At 41.8% G+C, this 11,915-nt stretch overlaps 1 protein-coding gene across 1 annotated transcript in view; it reads left to right on the plus strand.

The window, feature by feature from the left end:
• LOC308187737 (uncharacterized protein) overlaps positions 1-6,278 on the plus strand; it is a 39,835-nt gene extending 33,557 nt beyond the window's left edge. The window contains exon 22 of the mRNA XM_080575979.1: positions 5,369-6,278. Within this exon, the coding sequence (XP_080432105.1) occupies positions 5,369-5,739 (371 nt within the window). The 3' untranslated portion in view covers positions 5,740-6,278. The remainder of the gene's footprint in view (positions 1-5,368) is intronic.
• The last annotated feature ends 5,637 nt before the right edge of the window (positions 6,279-11,915 follow it).

Raw genomic sequence — 11,915 nt, forward strand, 5'->3', positions numbered from 1 at the left:
AACTGCACACATAAGGTCTTTATCTTAAGGAGTAGTTTGTTTGTTTTCAGTAGCCCTACATTATTTGTTTTGTTCTTTTTCAGCTGTGGCATGAGGCAGGCTGACTGCAGCTGTAATGTTCTCCCTAGCTTTCAACAAGCACCCAATTTTTGCTGATGTCACCCTCCATTAAAGCATAAAATAGAATGGGCTAGCAACTGGTAGCTGAGTCCTTACTCCTGCTCAGAATGGAGGGTGGCATCTGTGTGACCAAACAGAAGCAGTGATTCACCTCCTGATTAGCACATCTGGGCACATCATTAGCACGTTAGATCAGTCACACCTAAAAGTGCCTGCTTCTCTCCACTGACTAAAGAGGGAGCTGAGACTGCCAATATCAGATATAAAAATCTCCCTTATATTAACTTAAAGTTAATTGAGATGAATTATACCTTCTGTGAGCAGATGTGAGAGTATTTGTAAAGCTGACAAATTAGTGGTGGTGCTATACATCACCACTATACATTTTTGTTTGTTTTGTCATTCTGCACAGCTGGAAAAATTCAGAAGCCAAAGGAGTAGGCTATACCTACTCACCTCCCTTTAGGAACTTGAATGAGCCTCTTTGATTTTTGTTTCCCTAGCTATGAAGGGAGAGAATTACTCAGTTCTTATGAGACTACAGTTAGGTAACAATTACAAAATGCTAGGGTATTCCACCAACATCAGCTGTTCAAATTCAGCTGTTGGTATGCTGACAAGAAGCTGGCTGATTAAGAAGTACTTTGAGTGCTGACATTGTGGTGAGATAATGTTAGGCAGCCCTGAAAATCTTTCTTATGTCAAATGCCCGTGAAATCTTTCTTATGTCAAAGTGTTAACTGAGTGATCTTTCTTGAACTTATTTACATTTTCTTTATGATACTTTCTGATACTATGACAGTTTCAAAAATTAATAGTATCAAGACAAGGGTCTGCTTGCTGAGTAAACACCTGAAAACTGCAAAACTTATTCATACATACAAATATTTCAGAGTAGATTTCTCTGTTCCTATCAGAGACGAGACTGTTCTGCTAGAACACACAAGGGCATCAGGATAATTACTGAGAACTTTGCAGTCTTTCTTGTTGGCATGAATAAACACATACCAGGGTTGCAACACCATTTTTTTTTAGTCACGCTGCCAGTTTAAACTTGAGGTCAGTGCCCTTGACATCATGCCACGGGAACATGGCTCCGAGGCAGGAAGTCACTGAGCTTGGCTGACAGGAAACAAGGAGGAAAGCAACAAAGACGTAATGTGATGCTGTGTGGGAAGGGGGAGAAAATAAGTTCTGCAGCTGCCCGTCTTCTGCCTTGTAGCTGAGCAATGAGACATTCACAACCCCACACGTCTGAGTCTGAGAACTCAATTTAGGTCCGCAGTCAGTGCTGTAACCAGCAGGCCAGCCAGGCACTGAGGTGCTAAGGGGAGGAGTGCTCCTGCGGGGGTGCCCTGCGGCACCCGCGCTTCCACACGGCCCTCGACCCCGGCCTGGCTTCCACACAGAGTCGGGGGCCAGTGGCCAGGGAGGCCATGAGAGAGGGGCTCGGCTGTGGGCCGGTCAGGAGCCGCCGAGGGGAGCGGGAGGGGAAGGGGCCGCCAGGGGGCAGCGCGGCACCGCCACAACCGCCCCCAAACCGCCACAGCCGCCCCCAAACCGCCACAACCGCCCCCAAACCGCCACAACCGCCCCCAAACCGCCACAACCGCCCCCAAACCGCCACAACCGCCCCCAAACCGCCACAACCGCCCCCAAACCGCCACAGCCGCCCCCAAACCGCCACAACCGCCCCCAAACCGCCACAACCGCCGCCGCGCTCCCCCTCAAGGCGCAGCTACCGCGCTTGGGGGGCGCCTCGGCGTGAGTCAGACGTCAAATAAGCACTTTAGACAGGGAGATTAATAAATAATGACAATAACAATTACCTGGATCTCTGGCGCAGTTACCAGCCCCACTTTTTGGTTTCAAATTTGGATGAGCGTGCAGAGGGAGCGTGCCCTTCCCCCTCGCCCCCTCCCGCCATCACAAAAGTCCATCACAATTCTTAGAGATCTCTTTAATGCATTTTTTTTTCCACACAGAGAAAGCAGCTTTGTCTGACTGCACAGACTCCTCGAAAACCACTGCTAGAGGAGTCACACTGCACTTCCCTAGTGAAAAGTTAAATTCATACACCACTAAGGGACAAGTTTGAAGAACTCTTTTTCAGGCTAAAGTACTGTTCTCCACCCCTCCTGCTCACCTGTTGTCCCCCGAGGCTGTACAAGGTTTGTCTACACCACAGTTTTACTTCAGATGAGAAGCGTGCTTTTGAAGCAACCCACCCTGAGCATATCATGTTCTTGTGCTTTGGTTTGCACTGTGGAATGAACTTGGAAGACCATGACTTTAGTTTAGAGCAAACTATCTGTAAAATAGCTTCTACTATCATAACAAATATGCTCTCATCACTGTCAGATTTTGAGCAGGCAGGACCAGAGAGATAATTTCCAGTAAAGCACCCCCAAAGAAGTACAGTGTGAACGCCAAGCTATTAACACCTCTTTTGCTCTACTGAACAGTTTTTAATAGGTTATACTACTTGTAACATAGACACAGATATGATATACAGATGTTATACAGGGTTATTTTGTCTTCCTCTGAAACTAAAGCACAGCTTCAGCTCTCATGCATGCCTTTCTACAGTTTTTACCATTGAAACACACTGCTGATGGCTAGGGGATTGAAAACAATGGGATGTTCTGCATATGAAAGACTAGCTCATCAAATACTGCTCTTTGGCTCAACTTTCAGCTAGGACAAATTCTGATTCTTTGCTCTGACAGCCGTTCCTTCTTACTAGGCTGACAGATTTTTTTAAGTCTAAGTTTTCTTATAGTTGGGCCCATTGAAAGGTATATCACATTCATATTATGTATTTAATGTCTGTTCCCTTTTATTTGCTGGACAGGCTGAATATGAAGCCATTGTGTCTTGATGTCAGGATCCATAAATTAAGCCCTTCACTGAAGCCAGAAGAATCCTTTAGCTGTATGTTAAAGTGTTTTCCCCTACCACAACACAATAAGACTTATTAGTGATAGCCCATTTCTTTCTGCTCATTAAATTGATTGATTGTTACCAGATGGGTTTGAGAGATGTTTGGATGGAAGAAGCAGGTTTTCTTTCCCTTAGATATATGATATTAACATGTTGCCCTAAAATTCACACACATTTTTCAAATTCCGTCAGAGATACTTCAGTAGTAAATTCTGTATCCCTCCTTGCCTCTTAGAGAGGGCCCAAACCCCTGCTGGTTCCATCAATGCTGATTTCTACCACAGTTTTTAATTTTTAATTCTTTTTTCCTTTTTTTTTTTTTTTTCCCTGATCCCGCGGTAACCTCACTCAGCTCACCAGCACAGGTTAATTACAATCAGCCTGACTCTGGCCTTCTGAATGAACTAACAAGGGCCTGGCTCTCTCCCAGTCTGCAACCCCAGTAATTCTTTGCAGCTGTGAAAAATAGATATTAAAATTTTTGTAAAATCAGAACAATTCTGCTCAGGCACTCTACTCTCAATTGCTGTAGGATATATGTTGTGAGGAATTCAGCTCAGTTGTTAAAGAGTGACTTGATTTGTTTTTTCTGAACACTGATCACAAACTTCTCTATTGTAGGAGTTCATATCTGTCTGTCTCCTATTTGTCTATGAAATGGTCAGTCATTTTAGCTGTATCACAGTCATACAGATAATCAGAAAAAAATGCATATGGCCCAGAGAGTACTTATTTAACTCCTTCTAACAAGCATCTATGCTATGCAACCAACAGACACAGGACCCAAACCCCATGCTTAGGGAACCCTGATATGACAGAGAATGCTCGCATTCTTGCCATAAGATAAAAACGTACTTTTAGTCTCAAGACAGGGAAAAGTAGGTGGTGTTGGAAGACACCCCTGCCAGCAGGACAGCACCCACCCAAACAGAGCTAAGGAACACCTGTCCTCGGTAAGCCATCAGCAGCAGTGAGCCATTTTCTTTTCTGAAATCCAGTTCTGCGTCCTTTCTCTGACAATTTCAGAAATTGAGATATCTAAAATCTAACAATTCTAAAAGTATTATGTAAAAACATTTCAGAACCATTGAGACATCATCCCTGCACAGAAATGGAGAACGATAGTTCAGCAGGATGTGGAAATTGTAGAGTAGAAATAAATAGAAACATGGCAAGACAGCAACGGAAGATTTTAAGCTAAAAGATTATCTGAGCTTTAATAGCTGTTATTTGCTCCCCCTCACATTTTAAGAAGTTTTGACAGTGATGGTGGTATTTTATTTTTATTAATAATTATTTTTTTTCAATTAACATGTCCTAGCTACAGTGACACAAAACAAAGAGTAAAGCTACAGAATCCCCGACACAAAGCACAACACAGGGGACAACAGGAGGAAGGACAGTTCAGCAGATCCCATTGAACCAAAAAGAAAAATGCCACATAGGCATTTGTCATTTCAGATGTCAGCTGTTTGTGCTCAATGCATCAAAGAAATGTCTCCAAGCGTTGAAGATCCCCTTTCTTCTCCTCTCCTTTTTCAGATACAGTGTCTAATAGCTGTCTTCTTGCTGGGCTCTTCTTTGCCTCCTCTTGGAATGTGTTCAGTGTAGTGCTTTCTAAACACAGGGAGAGGAACAGAGGGAAAGGAGGAGGGAGGAAGGAAGGAAAATCCCCATTTGAACTGCATTTACTTTGTCATTTTTTTTCACTACAAGTTACAGATCTGCACCTATCCAGTGTCAGTACAACAGCCTGGTAAAATACAAGCTCTGAAGCTGCAAACTGATTGCATTCGTGGTGTTCACTTAAAAACTATTCTCCACATTTTATTGTTTTCATGGCCTGCCATTAATGCCCTCTTTGAAGAAGTGCTTGAAAATGGGCACAGAAATGTGTTGCATCAGCTCCTGCCCAGGTGCTGCTCTTGGCTCAGACATACAGAGCTAGCAGAAGAACCATCTACCAGTATCTACATTGAGAAATGGGGGATACATTCTCCATTTTCCCCACGAAGAGGGGTGTAGAGTTTTAAAGGGGCACAAGAAAGGGGCAGGCTCTCCGCACTCAAAATACTAGACCTAAGCATCCACCTAGTGTATATGGCCTTGCAAATACTCATAGCCCAGGTGTGCCTTTGAGTCATGGAAACAGTTCTGAGTCCCTGCCAGCTCCCCAAAAGAGCCTTTTCCCCAGACGTGACAACCACGAGGGAAGCTTGCAGGTAACTTAAAACTTGAACCACCTTTCCAGGGACCTCCCTGACTCCTACTGCCACTGAGCTATTCAAATGTGCTTTTGTTACAGGGGGCACCACATGGAAAGCTCATTATGTGACTCCAGTATTCCAGCCAGAAGACTCCGGAGCCTGTTTTGGAAGACGAATTTGCTCATGTTTTGGGGACGGTGTAACCCATCATGACCCTCCACTGCTGTTTGATCTCTCACGAGACCCTTCTGAGGGAAATCCTCTCTCGGCTGACACTGAGCCCTTGTTTGATACCATAGTGAACAGAATAGGGAAGGCTGTAGAAGAGCACGGCAGGACACTGACTCCAGTCCCACAGCAGCTCTCTCCTTACAATAATGTATGGAAGCCATGGCTGCAGCCGTGCTGCGGCACATTTCCCTTCTGTTGGTGCGATAAAGAAAACAACAAAGCAGATGACATACTTTAATACCAAAATCAAAGTACAGTTAGCTTAAAAAAGGTACTAATTTTCACATTCACATGACTACAGTCATACGGTAATGGGGACAGATTACACTGTAATAACTGAAAGGGACATTCTTGATGCTTTTTGTTCAATCTCTTCTCTCACAAATATTCACTAAGCCTATACTTAAAAAAAAAAAAAAAAAGGTTTTTTTAGATGCTCAAAACATATTTTGCCTATGAGTCACCTGTATAATCTATGCCTCAAATGCACAATTCTAGATCAAATATCCAGGTAAATGAACCAAAAATTCTTTCCTTACTGATTTTAAATTCAAATAAATTATGGATGACATGCGATTAAACTTTAATTGCTACTGTTTATACATGTAACATGCTTGTTAAGGCAAAAGGACTGAGCCCAAGCGCATCTCTCTTTTCAAGCCTTACCTTTTTAATAAAAAAGCTGCTGTGTGCTTAAAAACACACTTATACATTTAACTTGGAACCATGAAAACACACTGGCCTCTAAGAAATAAAAGCTTTTAATTTACAGCAACAGTTTGCTTTATCTGACCATTCATTTATCTATCATGTAAGAATTCCCAGGGAGAAGAAAACAAACAAAGAAACAAACTGGCAAGTATGTTTTAAAAAAGTAGGTAGCTAAAATTACAATCCCAAATTCAGCAGGTAAGTATCTAGCTATTCTGGAACACTAAACCACGGCAATTCCTACTGACGTACCTTTTCCATGTTGTTAAATCATGTCCCATGTAAGAGCATTGAAAATCGTCATCCAGCTGCCTGGACAAGATAGTCCCAAATTTCACAACCTGCGAGACCGATTCATAAGCTGCATGTCCCACTTCAATGGTAATGCTCCTGATTTCATATGCTCCACGCTAATATGCTCCATGAAAAATGTGCTTTGTTTTGGAAGACGGTATTTTGGTTTCAGCAGGAGGTGTTAAAAAATCCACAGCACACACACTAATCACCTCAGTGTATAGGTCATATTCGACAAGCCAAACAAGTGTCAGCACTCTGTACAGTCATTAGGGAAAGGTAGGGAATTAAAATGTCTAATCCTCTCTCGCTGCTCTCTGGTTAACTAAATCATCTCTTAATATATAATCCTAACCATGTTTTTGCAGGGTTTTTGTGTCAACTCCAATTTTTATGCAGAGGCTCCTGCATTTTCTGCTTAAAAAAAAGTAAGTTGTGTGGTAGAGACTGATATTCAAACTTCTAAGCCTTCCTGGGCACGGTGTATTCACTCCTACCACGCAGCTAAATGCCTGCATGATTTCAAAAGCGACAAGGGAGGGCAAGACCAGCACAGCAGAAGCTTCAGGTAACTTGTTTCCCTAAACCTAGCAGCCTTGCACAATACGAAGGTCACCTGTGTGTCATTTTTCCCCCTCGTAGGACAGGGAGGAGATAAGGAGGCCAGGGCAGCACAGCACTGCTGGGTTGGTAATCCCAGAGCAGCATGCAGCTCTCGAGCTGTGACAGCAGGTCCCAGTCCTTTCACCAGCCTCAGGACAAGACAGCACGTGTGCCTGGAATTACACGCTTTCCAAGGTGTTTTCAGGCAAGCTCCTGACTTTTATCCCCCATGTGCACATCACCAGTGTGGTAAGTTGTGATGTTGTCTTGGGCTAAAGAGCACATGTTGTGACCATGATGCAGCACCAAACGAAGTCTCCATAAAGCAAAAAGGGCATTTATTTGTTATTTCCCCCTTAGTACTTTTCCTCTAAAAGGACGCCAAGCAAATTATGTGGATATTATTCTGCATAAATCAAAGGGCTAATCTGACAATGAACTGATAAGACAGATCAATGTCAGGCTTGACAGAAGTATCTAAAAATACATTTGTTCTTACTGGTTGATAGCATTTAAATCGAGATCAGCCTTGCTAAGAACTTGTCAAAAGACATTTTTCTGTGGCTGACAGGGATTGAAACCAGAGCAGCTGGATTCACAAGGAAAGAAAATAGCATAAAAGACCCTGTGCTTTAAAGCCAGTTTGGCCAATTCAGAGATGGAAAGGAGTGATCTTGCTGCTCAGGGGGGAACAAAGGCAAAAGTTGTTTTCCAGAGTCAACCCAGCCTGCCCAGTAACACCTATGCTGCCAGTAAAACACAAGCATAAGCTTACCCTCAGATCACCCCAGCACCCTCCTCCCATCCCCAACCGGTCAGACACAAGAACCTGCCCCGTCACAGGCTAGGCCACGACTAACGGGTCTACCAAGAGGCAGGCAGCACAAAAGCACACGTCCAAGCTCCTGCAGGCAGAGTGGGAAGCCCAGTACATCAGCAAAACCCCCGAACCTCACCTCTGAGCGCAGTGTGAATACTTCTGGCCCGTGGTCAAAGGCAGGCTAAGAGCTAGCAAGAAGAGCAGAGGGCATTTGGATGGGCTGACAGCACATCCAGCACTAAAGCCTGCCCTTCACCTCACAGCAGAGACATGGTAAATTATCACCAGAATTAGAAATTATTTTATTATTATTTTATTAATAAAATTATTATTTTATTATTATTAGAAGTTATTAGGTAAATTATTTGACCTGTTTCCTGCAGATCCTGGCCATGGAGTGGTTCCAGATCTCTGACTTCATACACTCTGTATACACTATCTCCTGGGAAACATATACTCCCCCTACAGCAGGTGAACCCAACACCATGCTTAAGAGTTGTCCTGGGTGCATGCTTCCACATAAAATGCATTAATGGATAAAAGGCTGTTTTTGTCAAATGCGACATATTTGTATTTGTATGATACTAAAAAATAAACTCAGTTACAAAGGTGTTTTTTTTTTTGGAAAAAAATATAATGATATTCTGAAAAAAAAAAAGGAATATATGATGAGTTCTCTCCATTGTTTTCTCATGGCTTCTCCCTTTGTAGAAGGGAAGAAGTACCACATAAACTGGCCTATTAGGCAAATCTGAGACAACTGGCAAACCACCAAGCTACTGTTAACCACAGGAGAATGCGCCTACATAAGGTTAAATACAGATGCCATACAGAAGGAAGCAGCTCTGTAACAAAAGAAGTTTGTTTTTATGGAAAGAGCTGTGGCTGAGCTGTACAAATGTCTGACATTCGTGATGTATGAAGCTGACTTCCATCTAAATAGTTCGATCATTATTAAATAACATTTGGAATCTCTGCACTAGACTGACTCAACAAAGTAATTGTTGAGTCTCACAACAGTGAGACAATAAGCTTCTAAAATAACTCACTTCACCATGTTTAAATACCACAGACGCGTTGACGTGCTCTCTGCTGCGACCCAGGGGAACGCCAGTGCATAAATCACTAGAGCCCATCACCTAAGAATACAAATAATTGTGTAACAGACGAACTGAAAACAGGATTTTGAAATCAAACTTTCTCCTGCTTGAATTTGGGGGAGAGTGGGGGACACAACTCATTTACAAGAGTGATGTAACTGAAGAAGTGAAATCAAAAAACTTGTGCTCCCCAACAGACTGTAGGCTAAAATACACACACAGTGTTGAAATGAATCTCAGAATATTTCTCTAGAATGTTTTAATTGCAAAATTACTTCTGAACAACTCTGCAAAACTCCTATTTTCTCTTTGCGTTAACGTGCCCCATTACTAAGATGTTTGAAAGGAAAAAAAAAAGTGACATTTCTGAGGAAAATGGGGATATTGCAGATTGTGAATGACTTTGGCTTCTGTTCTGCCACGTGTCTAAAAGCCTTAAGTTCTTCAAACACGAAGAATTTAAGGAGGTTTCAAAATGAAAAAACAGGTACCCACCAATCACTTTTGTTCCAAATACTTAATAATATGGGCAGGCTTTGAAAATTACAGTTCTTTAAATCTAAAATAAAACAAAATCACCTGTTTCTGGTATTACACATCTAGAGGAAAACCTCCTCCATCTATCATGGTTCACATCCCTCTACAGTCTTGTAAATGGATACAAACACTTCTCCAAGGCGGTTAATGTCCTGTCATCCTGAGGTGGGAAAAATATTAAAATAATCACAAATCGAGCCCTGGCTCTCTAGGAATGTTATTTTTTTCCCCTCCATTTTCTGAGAGTTTAAAGGATCCTGGCAACAGCCAAAGCAAAGTTAAGGAAAAGGCTTAAGGAAAGGCAACTGTGCTTTTTCCTGCATTCATAGTATGTCATTGCAAATATTCTAATGGTTTTTATAATGTTTTATAATAAGTTATATATAAATTATTATTTTTAAGTACCTTGACTATAATTATGATATGCAATTATTACAAGCGCAAAATTTATACCAGGAGGTAACATATTGCTTGAGCGCTGCCCCTTGTAACTCAGCACTAAATAAACTACTTGTTCATGAGCCAGACAAGTCAGGATGAATAGACTTTCAGCTGAAGCATTTTGCAGCCCATACACTGAAAATGCAAGGTATTCCAATGAGAAGTATTAACTGACATGCCTTTTTGCAGGCTATTTAGAGTTGACTGCTAGGCATTTTATCTCATTTATGGGGCTGATTTAAAAATAATCAAACCTCACAGTAGTGAAAACAGTGGAAAAAATGAAACAGATACAGCTTTTTTTCATACACTAACCTAAACACTCTCACAGAATGGTAAAATCATTAGAGGTATGAATTAAGAGAACTAGGTCCATCTCATGTTATTTTCAAAGTTAAATGAATCAAAACAGTTTAGCTTAGTAAAGCAACAGAATCCATCACAGAATAAATAGGCATGCTGCAGACTCGCTTCTGTTGAACAGGCAGACATTTTCAAAAGCATGTAGACATATAAAGCCACCTGCTAATAACCCAGTCTCACATTCAGGGACAAGAAAATATAAAGGCAGAAAAATAACGAGTTTTTTTCTTCTTTTTTTTTTTTTCCCCCCCAAATATCAGCCTTACAAAACATAACTGATGTGAGCAGACTGAACTACAGAGACAAAACTCTTTTTTCCCAGCACAACCAAATGGAAAGGTCCTCACAAGAAACCAGGCAGTACAGTAAGCAGGGACATTTCAAGAACAACAATCTCCTTTTCCTTTAGGCTTGGGAAGTGCATTAACCCACTCGTCTAAGATTTTCAAGAATTTTCCTTGTGGCACGCCCACAGTATCTCCTGTTTTTAAATGAAGAGCACCCAATAAAATTGTTGTACTGCAAATGAAACTACTCTCCTAAGTCCTGCTGTAAAAAATTAAGACCATGATAGCAGAGGAGACAGCGTATTTTGACTCAAACACAAGCTGTCCACTTGAAATGCCAAGTCTGCCACACAGAGATAGGTCAGAGTTTGGCCTTTCAAAATCCTTACAGCCGCTTCTCAGGTCACCAGGACTTAAACAACGCTGGCAAAACCCTCAGTCACACACGCTCCACACACACCAGACATTAAGAGATCTCTGGTGGTTTTAATTAATCTAATATGCCATCTTTCCCCTTAGCATTTCATCGAGGCAGGGTGCTGGTTCTACAGCACCTGCCAAATTTCTAAAGTGAAAACGTGTCTTGTTCAGGGATGAATGGTTCTACCAGAAAGTCTATTTTTCTTGACTTTCTTTACCCTAAAAGTGCCTGGGGCTACAGCATACCTTAATATGGAAGAACTTCCGGGTGAGGCTTGGTCTAAGTTTTATTCCTAAGCTATCCTTTGACTTAGCAAACCCTGTGCTTCACAGCAATATGCTGCACATAACTCTCTCCAAACCTGTTTGTGACCCCACAATTTCACAATGATGTCCATAAAGATCAAAGGATGCTGCCCAAAGTACAGCACATGTGAATTCTGGATAAACTGAAAAGGCTGTCCCTTCTCACACTCTGGTGACAGCAGTACTGTGCTAGAATCCACTAAGATACCACAGTACTTGTAACAATTTCAACGTTTTTTGTGTAAAGACTTAATGCACAAAAACTTGGGCACGGTTTTTAACAGCAGCTATATTTTTTCTGAGAAACACGGTAACCCAACTACTGTTGTGCTAATTCAAGAGAGATTCTAAAGCTTATAATTATGTATGCCTATAGAAATAACTGTAACTCACACCTTTTAATTCTGCTCAGCTGGTAGCGCTAATGTCTCAAAAGCAATTTAATAAGATGGAAAAAAAAACATATTAAAGTAAGCAGTCAGTCACAAACAGCACCCCCTGGCACAACATAAACAATCTGTAACCATGCATC

Source organism: Anser brachyrhynchus (genome assembly GCF_964034855.1).
Source record: "Anser brachyrhynchus genome assembly, chromosome: 1".
NCBI lineage: Eukaryota > Metazoa > Chordata > Aves > Anseriformes > Anatidae > Anser > Anser brachyrhynchus.